Below are 21,840 nucleotides of genomic sequence, written 5' to 3'. Positions count from 1 at the left end.
CAAATATAGGCTTACTCCATAAGAAGCGTTTAAACAAATGTCAAGACTATTTGCCTTTTTAGACTAATATCCAGGAAAGATCTCTAGTGAGGGCTGAAGAGGAGGCAATGAGAAGGGTAGCTAGTGGTGGTGATGATGGTTAAATATAAGTTCCAAATAACCTAAGGGAGTAAATCAAACTATACAGCAATGCAGGAGGCTGGGTAGCAAGCCACTCTGGAATCTTATGCAGAACACCCTTTCTCAAGCATATATGAAATGTACATATTTAACTCTTTTCACCTTATATTCTGGTTGTTGTTGAAAAGAGCCTACTAGTAAAAACTGCCTAGAAATATTTTCTGATCAGTTTGTAGTATCTGCGATGGAATTCCTTGCACTGGGTCCTGCAGCACCTCCAGTTATTTTAATTTTAACAGAAGCAATGACAAATATGGAAATTATACAAAGCACTCAAGCATATCAAAAAATTTCCAACTTTGAAGCTCCCATGAAAACTCTAAAAGCCAGGCCATTGTAAATGCTCTGTTGTAACATTTTGAGTCCCAATAAAAAATACCTAGGTAATAGAATCCTTTCTAGAGCCAAAATATAAGCCATTTAAAAAGTGAAATGGAGTGAATGTTCAACAGAATAGCTAAAAGTCAAAAACTCATTTTCTGATTCTATCTTTGAGAAATTACTTATAATATTACAAAAGAATTTGCATGACTAAAACAGTCATTCTTAATGCCAGTGGGAAAAAAATGTTCCAATAAAATTATCAATCAGACCTATAGGAGTAAATTAGATATTAAGCACCCACTCACAAGTGTTCCAGAACCTTTAGAAATATTCGAAATCCTAGCTTTTGTGAAACTGCTCATTTAGAAATTCGTTTAAAATTAAGAACTTTACAATTTGATTCCACTGCTTCTTTCTTCCCTTACTTCCCCACCCCCAATCAAATCCCTCGTTACACCAATGTCTGCGTATGTTTTAGCAGGAAAGATTTTTTTCAGAACATTTATTGCATGAATAATTAAAAGAACTACGTATTTAAAATTTTCCAAATTAATGAAACCTTTAAGGAATAGTTTCTATTATTTCCATAAATTGTCTCCACTTCTTTTAAATAAAATCTACATATGTAAGAATACAAGTTTTAAGGCATAACTATAATAATTTTTTAGCTCTCTGTCATCTTAACCTTTCCCCTTGTTGACATGCTGTGAGCACACATAATAAACCATTTGAGACTCCAAGAAGCCCACTCGTATTTACAACATATGAATGATTGCAAGGATACATGCATCAGACAAAAAGCCATACAGTTAAGAGCATGTTACATTCCCATTCCAAAGTGGTTAATGACAGTATTATTTTACATATCAGTAAGATGAAGCAAGCATGAAAACATAAATTACAAGCTGCTGAACTCTGAGATTTATAGTTTGGAAGAACCTACAAGATTAGGTTCTTTCAGGATAATTGTTGTTCAGAATTGGCATCATCAAACACTGTGAGTGGCAGGTGTGGGAGTGGGGCTGAAACGGTAAAGTAAAATGATTACAATAATGGGTAATTAACTGCAGGATGTTTAGTGGTTCTACATTCTAGGTCCTACTTTGAACTACTTCTATTTTAGTGGATGAAAAAGATAGGGCACTGAAGTCTTACCAGCTTCTAAAAAATACAGTCATTTTAGTCAAAGTAACCTACAGACACAGAAAAGACTAATGCTCCTGCTTCTGATTTTATACTGAAACTGGCCAAAATATCATGCCAAATTTGAATATTTAACTTAGCCAACATGTTAGGGAACTGAATTGTTATAGCCACAATAAGTAAGAATTCTTACAGTGGCTATACCACCTAAGACCTATAGAAAGTATATCTATCCCACTTATATCCAATCTAGAGGTATGGGATGATCTTTGCAGATCTGATGAAAAAAAAAAAAGATCACTATTTTCCTAGAAAATAGTAAAGAGATTAACAAGAGATTTAGTGATTAGATAAAACTTTCCAAGTACAATGATTATTTTGTACCTGATTTACCCTTTTAATAAAAACAATCTAGCCTAGCTAATGCACATGATTTTCTCCTTACTATTATAGCAAAGTTCATGAAATTTTATCTTGCAATCTGACACAGAACTTGAACTCTAAATAGGTTTTGATGTCACTGTAAGAATTTTTTCCTATCCTTTATGACAATTCTTTCCAAGACATTCCCAAAAAAAAGTACTAGCCAAATGCTGTTTTCAGAAAATTCACAATGGAGTCACATGACTTGGCATGAAACATTAGGGAACTGGCATGGTGTAAGTCTCAGACAAGTTAGCATCAAAAACATGCAACTGACTTTGCCATTCCTCTTTGAGATCCTACCACAATGGCACCAGACATGAGGAAAAGAGAAGTTCATGCAGTGCTTACAGAGAATCAGAGAGGGCACCACTACCTGGAGGGTCTGGACTTGCTGGCCTGAGGCGGATGCCACCTGGGCCTCAGTCTGCAACTGGACAGCAGTGACACCACCCTGCTGCTGAGAACAGGAACAGGAAGAGCTTGAAATGTGTCAGGAAGAAAATGTATGGTTCAAGGCATGAGATCACCTTACCTCTTATAGGAGTGTGAGAGAGTCTTAACAACCCCACCCTACACAGGACTTTCAAACTATACAGACTCCCTAGCCTGAACCTGTTTGATTGAAGGTAACAGGACTGAAGATATTAGCCCTTTGTCCCCAGAGTGAAACTCAAAACATACTTCCACGACTCAAAAATGTCAAAACAGTTATCATTAAGACAAAAATTGTTGCCAAAACCGGTTTGGCTCAGTGGATAGAGTGTCAGCCTGCGGACTGAAAGGTCCGGGGTTCAATTCCGGTCAAGGGCATGTACCTTGGTTGCGGGCACATCCCCAATGCGGAGTGTGCAAGAGGCAGCTGATTGATGATTCTCTCTCATTGATGTTTCTAAATCTCTATCCCTCTCTCTTCCTCTCTGTAAAAAATCAATAATTAATATATATATATATATATATATATATATATATATAAATTGTTAACGCAATCCTTCCCTCCAGAAATAGGTATTGATCCTTTTGCCTACAATGTTATTTTAATGCCTGTTTTTTTGTTGTTTGTTTGTTTTATTTCCTCAAACCAGTTCACAAGAACAAAGATTTTAATAACCTTGAAGCTACAATGAAAAATTTCTGGGGCTTAAATGCAATCATCAGAAAGGAAATCACTGTGAACCAAAATAATTTTCACGAGGTTACTGTTCCCATGTCCCCACACTAGAATTACTTCTACTCATTAAGACTACCTTAGAAGAATTTCAACCCAATTTTTATGTTCTGTGATGACAAGTTCTGACCAAACGAAAATTCACCCATTGAGGGCCCTCTGTGGAATCCCTTTTACAAAGAAGCAGGTGAAGAAGCTGCCAGAACCACAGCAGCTACATGGCAGGAAAGATGAGTAAAGAGGTTTAAATAACTACTCTGTTAAACAACTACTCTGGTAATGAAGAGCAGCTTTTCCCTTGGTCATTAGATAGAACTCACCATCAAACTTTTCTTTGCCCTCCCTACAAACTACTTTTCTATATTATCTAAGATGCATTTTAGAAACAAAATATTCCTAATCTTGTCCTAAAGTTAAATTGATACATGACAATTTCTTTTATGTAGAGAAACAAGAGAAGTTTCACTAAAATAAAGCCACATATAAAGCATCAGAAAATGTAAGCTGTGTGTAAATTCAAGAAAGTAACCCATTTAAGTAGGGAATTGCTTTCTAATATGTGTTTATCCATTAGAATGGCAGTCTATTATCCTCATGGTAAACTAGAACTTTTCACAGTAAGCACTTTAGTGGATTCAGTCAAAGAACAGTAAACTTCTTAGACACTGACTATCTTAGTTTGTGTATTGTGGCCAATACCTTAGTAGATTACACACTAGCTTAATCAAGTAGAAAAACAACAACAAATTGAATCCTGAGAAAATAAAAACTCCAAATTTCCATCTGAAAACAGATGATGTGTTTTGACTTTTAATAAGATAAAAAGTGACTCTGAGCTTAAACCATGAACCAGGAAGTAACCAGTTTGATTCCTGGGTGGTGGGGGTCCTGTTGGAGGCAACAAATCAATGTCTCTATCTCTCTAACCCTCTCCATTCTTCACTCTAAAATCAATAAAAACATTAAACCAGGCTCCCATGAAGAGCAAATTCTCAGTAGTCACAGGCTGAATATAGTTCTGAACACAGAAAACAGCAGAGAAATCACAAGTTTAATCTTCAAAAAGCACTTCATTGTTAGCACAAGTCATTACACCATTCTTTATAAGATCTGGTATCTCTGAAATAATTCCCCAACTGAGTAGTGCTGTTATCAATCCACTGCTGTGACATTTAAAGCAGTTTTACTTCCATACCTGCTGCTGAATCGGACCAGCCTGCACAACAATCTGCTCCGTTGAACTATTGCTGTTCGCTGTATACTGCTCCATGGTCCCTCCAAGTTAGAATCCTGAACACAGGGAATTTCCCTCCGGAGATTATAGAAGACTGTGAGATGCACTCCTATTAGAAATGTTGGGGAGAAAAACAAGAGTAGAGATTGTCAATAAGGCTATGCCAGATGATTAACTTTGAGACTTATCACTGTATTTTATTTGTAAGAAATCAGCCTAAGAAAGTAGAAAATGCTTATACAGTGTCATTTTAACTAGGATTACATGGTAGAATCATGACAACAATATCAACTCTATTTCATGTTTTAAAAATGCTTTTAGTCATTTCACTGGCAAGCTTACCTTTCAATAATAAAAAAGCAATACCTGTATCTTAGAAATACTCATGAATTATAATATCACTTTGTTACAGGCTTATTTAACACTGATTTTGAAGTCTGCATATGTACTTTAGAGAAGAAACAGTTTCTTTAATTTATAACAGGTGTTGCAAGCCTAACATGTAACTCTAGTTCCCTACATATTTAGAACTTCAGGGTTTATTATTTAGTAAGTAAATTATCCAGACCCAAAGTCAAACATTTATTTTGCTTATCAAAATCTCCACTAAGTGGCACCAAGTAAGAAAGCCATAGCAAAGATTTAGGAGTTTGCATTTTAATCCAGAGCAAGAAATAAAAAGTAATTATACTAATGGCAAAAATAATTCTTTACAGATTAAATATAAGGAAAAATTTTAAATGGCTATGATTTTCTCTAAAAAGACCTTAAAATTTTTCTAGTCTTGAATTTGAATGCCTAATAACATGCTATCCTTTATCGTATCATTTTAACTTATTATGGCAATTTTCAAATATACACAAAAATAGTGAGAACATCATAATGAACCCCCATTGCCATAATCTAACTTCAACAATTCTCAACTCATAGTCAATCTTGTTTCACATATATCTCAACCACTTTGCACCATCCCCTGGATTATTTTGAAGCAAATCCCAGACACCATATTATTTCCCAAATTCATTAATACTTTAGCATCTATCTTTTCTGTTTATCAATTTATAACAATGATATTGTCTCTACTGTATTATTCAAATATTAAAAAATAAATAAGTCTGTAATACCATCAAATAGCTAGTCCATGTCCAAATTTACCATTCTCATACACTTTAACAGTTGAAATAAGGATACAATTAGGTAAATTGAAGTGATATTTGAGAAAGGTGAATAAAGACTTGATTCAAAAATTTAAGGGTTATTCTCCTTGGAAATACGAGGGAGGCACAGGTATATAAACAAAATGCAGATAATTATTTTTCCTCAATTTTTCTCTAGGCCTTCATAAATCCTAAAAAGTGAGTAAGATTATGTGAGAACTAAACTGCACATTATAGCAGCAAAACAAGGCACCAATCTCTATTAATCCTCACATAATGGAGGAGATTAGTCACTTGCAACGTGTCTCAATATTGTGTGAAAGAAATAAAAATATACTCAAGTGCATATCTAAATATTTAGGAAAAAGTGTACCGATGGAAAAAATTTACTTTGAAATGCATTAAAAAATAAGACTGATGGATGAATGGGTGTAAAGATATCTAATAAGACAAGTATGGTACAATGTTAATGGTAGACTCTAGGTTAGGGGTGTCGAACTCAATCAGAGAAGGGGCCAAAATCTAAAATCCAGCCTAAATCGCGGGCAGAATGGTTTACTGAAGAGTCATAAACTGACAATGTCATAAACTGACAGCGGAGTGCAGTGATGACAGCGCGGTGCGGGCCACATTGCAAGGCCTGGCGGGCTGGATTTGGCCCGTGGGCCTTGTGTTTGACACATGTGCTCTAGGTGATGGGTACACAGGTTTTTACTGTAAAGTTCTTTTAACTTTTCTGTGAGTTTGAACATTTTTATACAGAACTGTTGAAAGAAAAAAGCCTAACAAAAATTAATTAAGCTTATCACTCATAACCAAAATGGTGTGTAGTATATAAGAGTCATAAATGACAGGATGACTGTGTCATCACAGTATCATGTACCAGGTCATACAGTTCTCCAACTCACTACCATTGCTCTAATGAAATACTCACCAAGCAAATATGCAGTTTTAATTTGGATTTAGGTATATATAGATTAGCCAATAAGGGATATATATAATTAACAACAAAAATAAACTTGATAGCTATTTTCTCAATACCCACTGACAAAATGGCACTCTGATCTTTACATCTGTCTCTTCTGAATTGGCTGACTGAGTCAGGTCCAAAGGACACTGGAACAGTATAGAAAAATCAGGTTTTCAACCAGGCTAAATGGCTCTGCCAGGGAAGTAAACAATCTCCTTAAAAGCTATCTTGTTTCTAACTGCAGTGCACACGATGGGACCACACGATGGGACTAAAGAATTGAGTCATCATACAAAAGCGTATATGTGATTTCAGTTAAAACCGTGAAAGGACAATAGTAATCTAGACAGAAAGTAGATCAGTGGTTCCCTGGGACTGGAGATGATGAAAGTAGGGGAGAGGAAGGGGAAAGTGGGAGGTTGAATGGGATAGAGCACCTGGACCTTTCTGGAGTGATGAAAATGTTTGTGGTTGTTGTCAAACCTCACTCGAGGATATTTTTTTCCATTGATTTTTAGAGAGAACGGAAGGGAGGGAGATGTAAGAGAGACACACCAATTGGTTACCTGCTGCATGCACCATGACCAGAGGCTAGGGATTGAACCTGCAATTCAGATAAGTGCCCATGATCAGGAACTGAATCCACGAGACCCTTTGGTCCAAGGGCTGACATTCCAACCACTGAGCTTATAATCCAGGGTATGATAAAAATGTTTTATATCCTCACTGTGGTGGTGGTTACATAGGTGTATAAATTTAAAATAATTACCCTTTGTATCTAAACTGTTTATCTCAAACTTAATTAATAAAGTTGATTTAATGTCAGAAGCACTTAATGCTGTGAAGATTTTTTGTGAGTTTATTTAAGCCCAAACTGTCGACAACTGCACGGAAGCAGAACTTCAAGGGACTGAGATAATGCTCCAGAGAATGGCAGCTTTGCACCTTGTTTTATACATTACAATCAAAAGAGGAGACTTATGTGGGTTACATGAAATCCACTGGTGATAGATTAGGGAGGCGGGAGAAAGCAAAGCGGGGAAACCTCTGGGGCAGGGATAGAGGAAAACGATAGACACACACTTCTTTTACATCGGTGAGTGTGGGATAGTTAACAGTCAACAATTAACTGAGTGACACTGAGGGGACGTGTGGTCTCTGAAGAGTGGTGCCTGTTCTATGAGGGGTCTGGAAAAGGGAAAATTGCTTTAACATTCAAAGATATGTTATCCTAGATGCAAAAAACTAATAATATTAAGGTAAAGATTGACCTTTTTCAGGGAAGATACTGGCCTAGGACATGACTACCCACCATAAACTGCTATTAGTTAAAAAAAGTTTTAATCTCAGGCCATCCTTTGTAGTTACTTTATTTCTCTGGGCTTGCAAGGCTTTCACTGAGCTGGTCAGGTTAGCATGTGACTCCTTTTCGTCCAGAGTATAATGAAGAAATGTCCTCTATATTTCCACACCTCCCCTACCCACAATCTCCTTATTGTATGAGATTCTTTTCTTGACCACTAATTTCCAGAAATTTGCATCTTAAATAGCTTATGAGTTACTAATAAACAGATCATGCAGATTTTCTTAATTAATTTATCCCATAACACAATTGCTCCAAATTAAAAACATTTAAATCCATTCTACTCTTAAGGGTAAAAAAAGAGAGCAGTTTCAAATCTAATAGCAATCCTCTCATATTAATGTGAAAGTGATTCAGACTGGAACATGGTATTGAGATTGCTAATAGTGAATTCAATAACACAACTAGCTTCGGTGAAACCATATGGTCTACTGCAGCGTTTTTCAACTGCTGTTCCGCGGCACGAGATGTTGCCTGGTGTGCCGTAGGTGCAGACAAGACAAGAATTTTATAATTTTTCACTATTTTGTTTACTTAATATTTCATAATAAAGTAATTATAAAATACTTTCTTTGTGTTTATTTGATTCCTATTCAAGAGAATTACTTTATATATAGTCAATATAGGCACAGAGTTAAATTTTTTAACATTTTCTAATGGTGGTGTGCCTCGTGATTTTTTTCATGAAACAAGTGTGCCTTTGCCCAAAAAAGATTGAAAAACACTGGTCTACTGCTGTGAGCTTCAGTTAGCAGAACTGTTACAGGCAGTTAGACAGACATGAGTAGAGCAAGGACAATGGGCTAGTACAGAAACTCCAGAGGGCAGAAAGCCCTGGATGCCTAGCAAGGGGCAAAACTGGGAAAACAAAGAACCTCACCCCCAGGGTAACCTTTCCTTCCCTGACTTTTCATACTTCTAGTCATGTGGTTTAGACTCCTGGCCTTTTCCTCCCTAAAGATAGCATCTAGGCCTCTGTTGTATTTCAGCTCCAGGCCAAGAAAAGCCGCAAAACCAGACAAGCACGCCATGGTAGCCTCAGGACCAGCTGCACTGACTAATGATCTCTTGCCTTGGTGCTGTCAATCACCGAAGATCAGGACCATGAAAGAGCACAAGTGGAAAACAGATGAATATTCTGTTGAGACCCTCCCCTGAAATTCCCACCTGCAAGAGAGAGAAATACCCTCAAGGCAAGGATCCAGTGCCTGCTTGCCTTGGGGCAGCACATCCCCGCCATTGCCATTCCCTTCCCCTCTTCTTCCTTTTAAGGGACCCAGTGAGACATGCAATGAGCAGCAGCAGCTTGTCCCAGGCTAAACCCCCAAATCTGTCTCCAAGGCCTCCTTTTCTCCGACTTCTCAGTGAGCCAAAGCAGCACAGCCTAGACTCTTGTTACTTCTATGCCCTTCCTTGATTCCCTGTCCTAAGTGTGTTTTTGCTTGCTTTGTTGCACTTTGTCTCTTGATGGAAATGTTTCCTTCAAGAAGACAAGAACTAAGATCTAGTCCTCTTGCCACAACAGAACTGTAATAAAACCTGACATTGTCTTTCCTCAAATGCTACTCTGCCCAAGATTCTGACAAAATTAAGTCAGCCAGATTTAGTCTGTCTAGCTCTTGTTTCTAACTCAAAGTTTCAAATGATTGTTATATAAAATCCATTGGTGATAGATCAGGCAGGCAAGAGAAAGCAAAGGATTTCACCAATAGATTTCTCTCTCTCTTTTTTTTTTCTTCAAAGAGAGTATGTGTTTATTCTGGCTAGCATGAAAATTCTTCTTTCCACTTCAAGGCACAGAACCTGAAATGTTTTTAATATTAAATTATTTTAATTTATTATTATTTTAATATTTTTTACAGAGAGGAAGGGAGAGAAATATTGAGTTAGAAACACTGATCAGCTGCCTCCTGCACAGCTCCTACTGGGGATGTGCCCGCAACCAAGGTGCATGCCCTTGACTGGAAATGAACCTGGGATCTTTCAGTCTGCAGGCTGATGCTCTATCCACTGAGCCAAACTGGTTAGGGGCACACATATTTTTTAAAGCTTAAACTTCCAGAGAGTCAACTGTAAGCATGTAAAAGCCCTCAAAATTACCATATTTGATAATCACTACCAGGTAAAGTCTAGAATAGAAGCTTTCAAACTTCTCTGACCACAATCCACAGTAAGAAAGACCATTTCCTATCAAACATTAAAAAAGTAACCGAAACAAAAATTTCATGAATACTTATCATATATATATATGTGTGTGTGAGTGTGTGTGTGTGTATATATATATATATATATATATATATATATATATATATATATATATATAGTTGAGGCCGGTTGTACAAAGATTCATGCAATAGGACTTCCTTCCCCTGGCTGCTGGCACCAGTTTCCCTTTGGGACCCAGGCCACAGCAGAGCCAAGCCTTCAGCCTTGGCTCCATGTCTGCATATGCAAATTAACCCACCAGCTTTGTTGTATTAATCTGCATACTCACTCCTGACTGGCTGGTGGGTGTTGCGGAGGTATGGTCATATTTATCTTTTATTAGAGTGTGTGTGTGTGTGTGTGTGTGTGTGTGTGTGTATATATATATATATATATATATATATATATATATATATATCTCCCCCTTCCCAGAGAAGAAGTGAGAGGGAGAGATAGAAACATCAATGATGAGAAAGAATCAATGATTGGCTGCCTCCTGCATGCCCACTGGGAACCTGAGCAATCCAGGCATGTGCCCTGACCAAGAATTGAATCGTGACCTCCTGATTCATAGGTCAAAGATGCTCAATCACTAAGCCATGCTGGTCAGGTGATGAATACTTACCTTTTATCATATAAAATATACACTTTGTTTTTTTTCTATTTTATTATAAAAATTACCAGCATTAGCCCACTAAATTGATTTTACAACTCAACAAATGGGTCCTGGTTCTTTGATAAAAGACTAGAACTAAGAGCTGTCCAGCTTCCTTACTGCTCATGGTTTCTGGATTAGAATTTCCAATTGTTCCTTTTCCCCACTAATGATGTATCATGTCCCAGACACTGTCCTATAGGTTTTTGAAAAAAGAAACTCTGACAAAGATTCTAACTTCAAAGATTCTTTAAATTTAGTAAAGGAGTAAAAATCTGTACTAGAATCTAAGAGACACAAAGTAATAAGGCAATCTGGAGGAGATTTCTTCTACTGGGGATAGACAAATCAAGGAAGACTTTAAGAAAACGTGGCATATGACCTGGTGTTAAATTCAAGAAAGACTTATTTATATGTGATGATGTGGGAAGGGGTGGAGTACTCCAAAGAACCAACATAGTAACAAGGACACAGAAATTTCCACATACGGACAGCAAACTAAAAGGCCCCATACCTCACGTGAAAGATAGAGGCCAGACTACTGTCTCTCAAAATTCCAAGTTCTTCTGTAGACAGGTGGGAGTTCCAAGTGTCTAGCAAAAGAGTAACCTGACAATAACTGTTTTTTAGAACAGCGGGTGGTCCACGAGGTCCGAAAGGTTGACAACTGCTGTTTTAGAAAGTCTAGCAAGTGTTTGGTGGTTTTAAAGCAGGGGTCCTCAAACTTTTTAAAGTGGGGGCCAGATCACGGTCCCTCAGAGAGCTGGAGGGCCGGACTATATGAACTACTAATTCCTACTGTAACACCTTGGCTGCGCTCACTGCCCAAAAAACCTGGCGGGCAGGATCAGCCTCCCCTGGGGGCTGCATGTGGCCCGTGGGCCGTAGTTTGAAGACCCCTGTTTTAAAGTGACCAGATAAGCCAGCTGGTGAGGGCATAAGCCTGGGTTTTGGGCTCCATCCCCAGTAAGGGGTGTGCAGGAGGCAGCCAATGGATGATTCTCATCACTGATGTTTCTCTCTCTCTCCTCCTTCCTCTCTCTAAAGTCAATAAAAACATATTTTTAAAAAGTGATATTTTAAAAAAACATATAAGATACACTGCACATCCATTAATGTGGATAAGAATTAAAGAACAGTGGATTAGTTGTTTTCTGAAACCTATCTGTTGTATGACTTTAGTACACGTGATTAGAAAAACAGGCATCAGATGAAGGCCTACTCTGCGTGATAAGGACTGCACTAGGTGCTTCACTTAAGTCAAAAGTTTTCTTAAAGTTCTAGGGAAATCTCCCATTCTTCCCCCAAAGAAGCCACTGTTATGGGACAGAACCCCACAAGTCAGAAACTTGTTTTCCCAATCTTAAATTCTCACCACTACTGCCTACTGTCCTATTCTGTCTCCTCACCCCTTTCAGACAGCACAATTTGGTATCTCTGCCCATGCTCTTCTATCTTATCAGAAGAAATCTGATCATCCTCCAGGCCAATCAAAAGGGTGGCTATATTAAGCTTTCCAGAAGGCTGTTGGTAGCTCACACATTAGTACTGTACTTCACAAAAAGAAACGTGGCCCCGTGACATCACTAACCGTTATGTATTAATTGGTTGTTCACCTGTCAATCTCCACTAGGCAGGGAAGATTCTTATTTACATCTACCCTCTCCTTCCCCATCAAATATACTGATGTCTGGCACATACTATTGTTTCACACTTGGCTAGTCAACAGAGATTTCTTCTTACCCTAAAACCCAACAATATCTGTTGGGAAAAAACACATGGAATTGGAAAGCATATTAGAAAAAAAAAACAACACAAAAAACCCAAGAGTAGCTGTGGGTTGGAGCTAAGAAGTCAAGCCTGACAAGTTCAAAGTGACACAGAAAGCTGAAAGAAAAAGCGAATGTAACATTGTCAAAGGAGGAAGAGTTCTCCAGGTAGGACTAACAGTAGGAAAAGCAAGTTGTGCAGCTTCCGGAGGAAAAAAAAAATGCGAAGGGCTAGCAATCTTCGTAGAGTGGGATTCCAGGCACCGAGTGGGCTGGCCTTAGCGCCCGGGCAAGAAAGGGGAGCCCGCTTGGTCGGGCTCCAAGACTGAGGTGTGCGGTGCTGCCCCGGCGAGCGCGGCGGGGAGAGGAAATGACGAGCCAAAAGGGGGTGGTAACGGCGCCAGCCCGGGTCCCCGAGCCGGGCCCGATGAAAGGAGGGGCCCGGCAGAGCTGGTTGAGTGGGCGCGCTCACCGTCTCCCCAGCCCCGGGAAACGGCGGGGGCGGCTCCCTCTTCCCGCCGCACGTCGGGGTCCCGTGGCGGCGACGCGAGTCTCCCCCAGCCCCCCCTGCCGACCCCGGAGGGCGGCGGATTACGAGCCCCGAGGGGGCAGGTTCCCGTCCCAAGGGCCGGAGCGCGGAGAGTGCAAGGACGGGCTTCAGGGTGAGGCCAGGACGACCCGGAGGAAACCACCGAGGCGTGCGCACCTGAGTGTAGAAACATTCACGACAGGCAAGCCCGTCCCTCCCGAGCCTGAGCGCCGAGAACCCCGGCCTAAGTGTCGGGGGAACCCGGACGCACCCCCAGCTGGCACTGGCACCCTGCGAGGGACAGGACCCAGAGGTGCCTGCCCCCGGGGGCCCCATCCCGGCGCGGGCCAGCCCTCTGAAGGCCTCGGCCGGGAGGGCCCCGCGGCGCACGCAGGGTTTAGGCCGGGGCCGCCAGCTGGGGCCCCCGCTCGGCTAGGCTCAGCTCGACTCCCCGGGCTCGACGGGAGCCTGGGCCATTCCTGAGTGGTCAGCGAGACCCGCCAATCCGGGCGCTGGGGCCGGCTCTGGGCCGCTGGATATTGGCTCCTTGTACTAACCGTGCCTCGCTCCCCCGGTTCGCTGCCCGCGCTGATTGGCTCCACTACCGGACTCCGAAACCCAATCAGAGGCTCCAGCCACCGCTGCCGCCGCCACTGCCGCTGCCTCGCAAAATGGCGAATCTGAACAAAGGGGAATCGGGCCTCCCTCCAACCGCCTCCGCGCAGGCGCCTCTGAAGCCACGCCCCCTAACACCTGGCTCCGGGCACGCCCCACCCCTGGCTGAAGGAGCACTGCGCAGGCGTCCCTGAAGCCACGCCCACTTTCCGGAATTGCTCCCCCTCCCTACGGGAAAAATACGCCGGCGTCTTTTAGACGCGCCAGTACACTGCCCTGGACGTATTACTGCGCAGGCGCTAACTAGCTCGTTTGCCAACTTCCCACCCCTTTCTCTGCGACCGCGAGAGGCACGTCCCTGGGCTAATGCGCAGGCGCCGTCCCTTCCCGCTCGTGCCGGCGGCCTCGTTACGCATGCTCGGGTGGCGGCGGGAGACCGCACGGTATTTGCCGCCGGAAGTTGGGCGGCCATCACCAAAGAGTGCTGGTAGGGCTAGCTAGCTAGAGGGGCTCGTTCCCGCGTCGCTCCCAGGTGGGGGGCGGGGTGGGCGGCCATCTTAGGTGCGTACTCTCAAGGGCTGTGGCGGGATTGGTTCCGCGTGTGGTCTCGTCGGCTGTTCCCAACCTACCGGGGCCGGGTCTGGAGCCCTTCCCCTCGGGGCGGGACCTCCAAGCGGCCGGCTTCAGGTGAAGGGTACCCCTGGTACGTGGAGGCTCAGAGCAGAGCCTCCTCGCCCCTTCCCCAGGGACCCAAGGACAGACTGTGCTCCCCCGCTGACCCGCTGCAGGGTAGGAGACAGAGGGAGGGAGGCTTCTCCCGGCTCCTGCCTGCTCCCCCAGAGGCGGGGAGTGAGCCCGGAGAGGCCGCCTCCCCTCTCCTTCCTGCGCGGGGCAGTCCACTCCCCCTGCGCGGACACTCCCTGGCTGTGGAGCAAAGTCCCTCCTTTTTCCTTAGGCCAAACCCACCGAGTTTCGGGGCCGTCCTAGGGCCGCCGGGCGCCGGGGGAGGCGGAGGCGTGGCTTAGGGCCGCCTTTTCTTGGGGGGCGGGGCGGGCGCCCCGGGAAAGCGCGAAATGCGAGCGGGGCACAGCTGCGGGTAGCCTAAGGGGTTTCCCTCTCCCGGGCCCCAGAAGTCTTGTATTTATTTCCTACGGGCTGAACGTGGGCAACATTCAGTGATATAAGTTTGGGGGGCGGGAGAGAGGAAAGAATAATGGGTGTTCAGGGCGATCTGAATGTAATATAGTCAGGCTGCCTAAGCATTTTTCTTTACTTTTCCCCTCTTCATAGCTGAAGGAATATTTAAATTCTGGAGATAGCAACTCGGTATCATGGCCGGCAGCCCTAATGAAGATGCAGAAGGAAGCAGAGTGCGTAATAACCATTAACTTACGGTGAACTGAAATTCAGAATAATTGAGGTCAAAAACATAAACACTTTTCAATGAAACCAGTAATGGAGTTGTCTTTCCTTTTTCGCTAGCTGATTTATTTTAGAAAGGCTAATAGAAGAACCTAGACAGAGACCAGCCATCACTTTCCTTTGACATAATGCTTTAATTCGAGTGGTTAACTGCTTACATTCTAAGGATTTGGTTTTTAATCAAGAAGGTGGGTAGGGGTGGTGGATACTGTAAAGGAAAACAAGTATTTTTCTGCATCTAACAAAACATTTTCCCCATTCGCACGTTTTAGATCACCTATGTGAAAGGAGACCTTTTTGCATGCCCCAAAACAGACTCTCTAGCCCACTGTATCAGTGAGGATTGTCGGATGGGTGCTGGGATAGCTGTCCTCTTCAAGAAGAAATTTGGAGGGGTGCAGGAACTGTTAAATCAACGTGAGTTTTTTTTTTTTTTTTTAATGTTTTTATTGATTTCAGAGAGGAAGGAAGAGGGAGAGACAGAAACATCAATGATGAGAGTCATTGATTGGCTGTCTCCTGCACAATCCCTTTGGGGATCCAGCCTGCAACCCGGGCATGTGCTATTGACAGGAATCGAACCTGGGACCGTTTAGTCTATCCACTGAGCCAAACCGGGTAGGGCTCAACGTGAGTTTTGAAAACAGTTTAACCCTATACCCTGGCTGGAACGTCTTTTGACCTGTTACACTCATTGAACAAGATATACAAGTAAGGAGGAGGTTCCTAACCACTGAGTACTTTTATTGCATTCATCAGATTAAGTTTTTCCTCCACAAAAATCGTCTCTAGTTTGGGTCCTTATTATGCCAAGCTTGAATTCTTATAAAAGTTTTTATTCTTTTTTTCATCTACCATAAAACTCTATTGGTAATGCTCCACTTCTCTGGAAACCTTAATTATTTTGAAGTGCTTAGCAAAACCCAGTTATTATTTTGGCATTCAAGAACCTCTGTTTACACGTACTGTATTTAGGAGTTTAGAATCCTCCTTCCATACCCCTCCTTTCATTTCCTGCCAGAGACTTAAAACCAGAAGTGTGTATTAGAGTCATGTGGAGCTTCTGAGGCAGTTGCTCAGACCACAGTCTAGGCTTATTCAATCACCTTCTCCACCAGTGATTCTGATCCCAGCCTTCAAAAAAGCAATTTCTTGCTGTTTTGTATTGTAGTTATATATGAACATGACACCTTTTCTTGATGGAAAGCTTATAATTAGAAACTTTTTTATACACTTACACGTTCCCCATAATGCTTAAACACTAGCTCTTTATGTAAAAATGAACACATTTGGCAAAGGAAGAATGCTGTATATTCTAAAACATTTCTAGGCAGACAAAGTTTTAAGTGAACAGTAAGGGTGTACTTGAAAATAGGAGCAGGACAGGAGATGGGTGTGAGGAAAATGGTTGAGAAAACATGATTAAGAAAGTTGGATGCTCAGGAATACAGTATTTAGGAAGGCTGATAAGAAGCAAAGTGTTCATAGGAGACAATAGGTTTAGGTAAACCAATCTCAAGTTTTTTTAAAAATCTAAGAATGGAGATCAGTGTTGATTTTCATTTTTCTTTCTACTATTAAATAACTTTTTCTTAGAAAAGAAATCTGGAGAAGTGGCTGTTCTGAAGAGAGATGGGCGATACATATACTACTTGGTAAGATGAGGCCTATTCTCAATATGTTCTAAGGACTGGTGATCAGATAGGCTGCACTGAATTTGTGTTGATCATGATAGTCCATTCTAGACAACTAAAAATGTCAAAAAGCTTCTGATCTCATGCCAACTCAGCTCCAGAGGTGAGGCTGTGTGGAGCTTCGGGTTAGAAAAGCGTCTTAGCTCCATGGGAAGGAATACTGTGACATCTTCCAAAGGCCTGTGTTTAAGACTTGGAAAAGTTAGGGATGCCTCTCATACTTGAATTCCTTCCTTCTCATAGTGAGATAAAAAAACGCAATGTCTTGAGACAGATTGCCCAAAGCAGTTTTTCATTCTTCCCTATCAAATGCACTCGGCTGCTTTCCTGCCTGCTGCCTCTGTGGGGGTCTTCCCTATCTTCATGGTCTTCAGCCCAGGAGAGTGGGTTCTTGGTGATGGTGCTGGGTGACTTAGAGCCAGCCCACTGAGAGCTTGGTTTGGACAGCACACTGAAGTGGTGTTACGTCTTTGAATGCTGTCTTTAAGGCTGCTGGGACTTCAGTGTTATTTGGAGTACTACCTGTTTGTCTCTGTTCTTTTATAGAGACACAGAAAGCAAGCAAACATAGTTTCTAAGTAAATAGACTTAGGACATTTTTGGGTGGTATGGGTTCTTGTTACAGATATGCAGCTTATCTCTTGGAAGTGGCACAAAGACTTTTCACCTACTTTGCTTAAAATCAATACACAGTAGGCACAGCCTGTTAACCTCCTGGGCTCGAGAGAAGGAAAGATTATTACCTGGCAGTGTCTGAATTTCTCAGGCCCTATTTAGTTGATTTTCCTGAAGGCCTCCCATAACTGCAAGGGACAGTATGACATTTGCCATCCCTGCTTTAGACTGTTCTATAAAAATATACTTTTTGTTTTAATTATCAGGATGTTGGGAGATGTGATGGCTTCTCTTTGGCTATCATTTTGGACTAATAGAAGTTTGAATTCTATCTTTGTACTCAGATTACAAAGAAAAGGGCTTCACACAAGCCAACTTACGAAAACTTACAGAAGAGTTTAGAGGCCATGAAGTCCCATTGTCTGAAGAATGGAGTGACAGACCTCTCCATGCCCAGGCAAGGAAATCCAGGGCCCTAAGTGAAGACTTGATTGGGGGGGGGGGGGGGGGGGGGGGAAGGGGAAGGAGAAGATAGACAAATGACTTAAAAGCTTAATCCAAAATGCTAACTTAATTTAAAGGTGGACAAATGTCAGAACTTTGAAAATATCGCCTTTGAACCAGTTGTCAGACCTTAGGCCAAAGCACACCCATTTCTTAGCTTGGGTTGAATGACTTGGAGCTGGTCATTAAAACCCACACCTGCCTCAACCTATGTAGTAGGGAGGAACCATTGTTCAGTCACATTTGTTAAATTTCTAGAATCCTCTGCCTGAATCTTAGCTTCCATTCCTGAAGCAGTATAAGAACCAAGACAGAACAATTGTGATTTTTCTCTGGGCCACTTCAGGTGTCCCAGACCTGTTAATCCTGTGCAAAAAAAAGCTGTAAAGGGTCTCTACCTTTTAAACTGCCTGCTTGTTGCTGGTCACCTTGGGCAGTAGCCAGAGGACATAACCCTGATGTAATATTTTAGACACTACCTATTGGGAACTTAAGGAATGACATCGTTTTTTATTTTACTTTCAGTAGGCCCTTTGTTTCCTTTTCAGGAAATAAGCTTGGGCTCACCTCTCTTTGTGTCAGTCTAGTTTTGAGTCAATGCTGACCATACATGCAGGTTTATTTCAAGCTCTAAGTCACTTAAGTGACTATAGGGTCCCTCGTCTTACAGTGGTCTTAATTAAACTTAAGGATTATGTATCATCAACTTTTTAAAATCACAGTATTTTTCAGGGACGTAATCATCACATTACATGAGATTAGCATTTTAAAGCCTCCCCCCCCCCCCCCCCCCCCAGATGTTGAGGATCAATAAAGTAACATCTTAGAAGAAAGGTGCTAGGTAATAGAGTTTTGTGGGACAGTAAAGATTTTTCACCAGTTTGTACAAAGAACTGAACTGCCGTCAGCTTGACATTTCTCAGCATTCCATCTTAATTTCTTTTTTTTTTTTTTTTTGCAGAGATCCTATCCTTTGTCTTCTTTTTATTTTATCTTGCTTAACTTTCCATGATCCCAAGTGTATTTTTAAAATGCCAGTCTTTCCCCATCCTCCCACAGCTAGTTTTCATCAGTAGACTTAGATGGATAGTGTTTGTCCCATGTCACAGCAGTTATACATTGCTAAATGTTTCTTGAAACAAGGGGGAAGTGGTAACATGTAGGTAAAAGAGAGTGACAGCTGTGGGATGTTGGTGCTGTCAGGAACAGCCTTGGGGGATTCTCAACAGGAATTCCAAGCTTCCACCATGGATGCCTATAGTGTGAGGTCAGGTACTTTGTTCTTATGCTCTGGGTGAATGCAGCCTAAAGGAAGAGAGAAGGATTGATTTCCTCAATACCTTCATCAAACCAATGGAGATGTTTTATCTTTTTCAGGATTGGGTGTGGTCTTGATCGTCTGCAATGGGAAAACGTATCCACAATAATTGAGGAGGTGTTTGAGGGAACAGACATCAGAATTACTGTGTACACACTCTGAACAGATGAGCATTTTGGATGTGTCCATGTTTTCCGGTGTCATTCCTATTGGGCCATAGGACTGGGCAAACTGACTTTAAAAATGATCAGAGGGAAGTTTCATGTGAAATTTTCTGTGTCAACAGGCCATGCTTGGGTTTCTGTATTCCCATGATTGGGCTGGGACTCTGAAGGAGAGATTGCTTGGGAAATGTTGCTGTGATTTTTTTCTTTTTCTTTTCAGGAAGGTAGGTAATAGCCTGATAATATTAGGCAGGGAACCAGGTGTTGGGCCCTATGATCCTTTTTTGCCCCAGGATGCTACCAAATTTGTTTGGCTTGCCACTAGGTGGCAGCATTGATTCTACTTCTCTGATGTTTAAGAGAAATTTTAGGAAGAATGAACAATTCAGTTAATTTTGCATCTTTTGTCATTTGTGCATTTACTTTGTATTATCCTTATATCCTCAAATTCATCCTAGGAAAGAATTTTGAGGTGTGTTTCTTTTGTTATTTAAATTACAAAAATGGGTTTTTACATTGTTAACAAAGAATTTGTGGGGCAAAGTGGGAAAATAAATATCTTAGGCTACAGTGAGGTTCTGTACACATGTTTGTGTTATTCTGGACTTGGATAATGGAGGATTCACCTACAACTTAATTTGGAAAAATCAGAGGGGTCCAGTGGGAAGGCAGCAAGCTAAGGGTCAGCTTACTGGAAAGGCAGGAGTTTAGAATCCACTCATGGTGAACTCTTCTGTTCACTATATAGTTTGTGACTGAACCTTTCTGAATTCAGTTATGAAAATATATGGTAAACGCTTGGCAAAGTGCTTATTGAGGAGATGACTCATTGTTCTCAACAAAATATGAATCTTCTTCAAAAATAGACTCACTTCCAAAAAAACTTCAGTTTTGGTAGTAGGGGAGCTAGGGAAGATGGCCAGGTTTCTTTGTTTTTAAGCTCCAGAGGACATTAAGGTTTAACCAGCTGGGATGGAGAGCAGTAAATATTAATCCTCTTCTTAAGATAAGAAAGCAACACTTTGTCTATTCCTGTTTTTGTGTGGGAGAAGAAAGTTCATGAGTATAGCCAGTAGTTCACTATCAGAGGTATTGGGAAAACTAGTGGAGTTTTCATCTCTTGTTCTTCACACACACACACACACACACACACACACACACACACAACACACACCCCGTCCCCCCAGTATGGTGTTATGAGTTAAAACAGCCAGACCTAATATTAATTTTTCTCCCTTGAGTAAATTCTGGACCTTCATAGGACTTGCTTTCTCAAGTGTACAAGAAGTGGATTTTAAAATGTGCTTGTTGAAACAGCAGGAGAGCACTGGTTAAATATAACCTTTGTACTTTAGACTTGTGTTCTTATCACATTGCAGCCTGATATGAAACAGCAGTTTAAAAAAGTATTTCACATCTTTTGTACCTCTTTGTGGAACAGACAAGTTCTCCATGTAGTTGGGGTGGGGTAGTGCAGGAGCAAGTTCAAGATCAAACTTTTAGACTAAGGCTTTTCTTAAAGAAGCTTTGCTTCTGTTCATCATTAGTATTAAAATTGAGGGGAAAAGAAGGGAAGGAATGTCTCAATGCACAAAGCTGAAAATGAGAATGGGTGATAAGAGGAAACTTAGAATTAAAATATTTTGCTAACTATACACATAAATCTTAACACTTGGGTCAAAACATTGCTGCTTCTACATAGGGCAATTTTTTCTCATGGATTAAGAACCTTCATGATTCTTTTAACAAAGCTCAGTTTTGTGGAGAATTGGCAGTAAGTGGAATTCCTGGACTCAGCAGGGATGTGATAAAACGTTTTGTTATTTGTAGATAGTCTTGGGGTCAAATTCCAATGACTTATCACACTCAAAGCCTGGAGAAAGGCATTGCCTGATAATCAGAATGAGCACATTATTCCTGGAATACTAGTTAGAGTTTGGCAATTACCCAGCAATTCACATGTCAAATTTTACTTCTACATAGGACTCAACTCTTTTAAGAAATGAGTCTTTGACATCATCCTGCCATCACCATCAAGTACCACATGTTGACTCCTCACGTTGTGTATTTGAACATTAAAATCCTACTCTCCTCTAATTAAGAGGCTAGTTACTTATTGGCTATTGGGACAAAATATGGATATTTTGTAAGTATTTCCCATGCCTTTTGTTTCACCCTCTACTAAGGGATCTTGGAAAGAAATATTTTATGAAGGTCAAGACCAGAATGAGAAGTCTACATGTAAGAGTTAGTATCCTGTGTTGCCTAGACAAGTCCTGGTTTAAGCTTCCCTCCCACTGAAAATGTAGCCTGGGAAATCCCTATTCCTGGGACTTCATCACTGTACATAGTTAACTACTAAATTTCCAAATTTCTTTAAAAACCTGG

The 21,840-nt window shown here is 41.3% G+C and overlaps 2 protein-coding genes across 23 annotated transcripts in view; one reads left to right on the top strand and one right to left on the bottom strand.

Moving 5' to 3' along the window:
- The window catches only part of NFYA (nuclear transcription factor Y subunit alpha), a 29,584-nt gene extending 15,767 nt beyond the window's left edge, over positions 1-13,817 (bottom strand). For 2 of the 19 annotated variants that reach the window (XM_084890293.1, XM_084890281.1), the window contains exons 1-3: positions 13,678-13,817; positions 4,434-4,581; positions 2,444-2,530 (exon numbers count right to left, since the gene is read on the bottom strand). In XM_084890293.1, the coding sequence (XP_084746419.1) occupies positions 2,444-2,530; positions 4,434-4,508 (162 nt within the window). In that variant the 5' untranslated portion in view covers positions 4,509-4,581; positions 13,678-13,817. Of the gene's footprint in view, positions 1-2,443; positions 2,553-4,433; positions 4,582-13,297; positions 13,652-13,677 lie in introns of those variants that run through there. The other 17 variants (XM_084890296.1, XM_084890284.1, XM_084890295.1 and 14 more) reach the window with 11 other exon arrangements.
- Positions 13,818-14,063: 246 nt separating this feature from the next.
- OARD1 (O-acyl-ADP-ribose deacylase 1) lies at positions 14,064-20,026 on the top strand. Of its 4 annotated transcripts, none has more exons than XM_084890322.1 (6): positions 14,064-14,222; positions 15,026-15,105; positions 15,430-15,574; positions 16,754-16,812; positions 17,811-17,923; positions 19,348-20,026. In XM_084890322.1, exons 2-6 carry the CDS (start codon positions 15,067-15,069, stop codon positions 19,448-19,450), a joined length of 459 nt encoding a protein of 152 aa, XP_084746448.1. In that variant the 5' UTR covers positions 14,064-14,222; positions 15,026-15,066; the 3' UTR covers positions 19,451-20,026. The 4 variants fall into 4 exon arrangements, with proteins under 4 accessions (XP_084746448.1, XP_084746450.1, XP_084746451.1 ...); XM_084890324.1 differs by lacking the exon at positions 14,064-14,222 and adding an exon at positions 14,264-14,422; XM_084890325.1 differs by lacking the exon at positions 14,064-14,222 and adding an exon at positions 14,264-14,524.
- Positions 20,027-21,840: the final 1,814 nt, after the last annotated feature.

The sequence above is a fragment of the Pipistrellus hanaki genome (assembly GCF_964339955.1).
Source record: "Pipistrellus hanaki genome assembly, chromosome: 7".
Lineage (NCBI taxonomy): Eukaryota > Metazoa > Chordata > Mammalia > Chiroptera > Vespertilionidae > Pipistrellus > Pipistrellus hanaki.
This window is presented reverse-complemented; position numbering and strand designations above follow the sequence as displayed.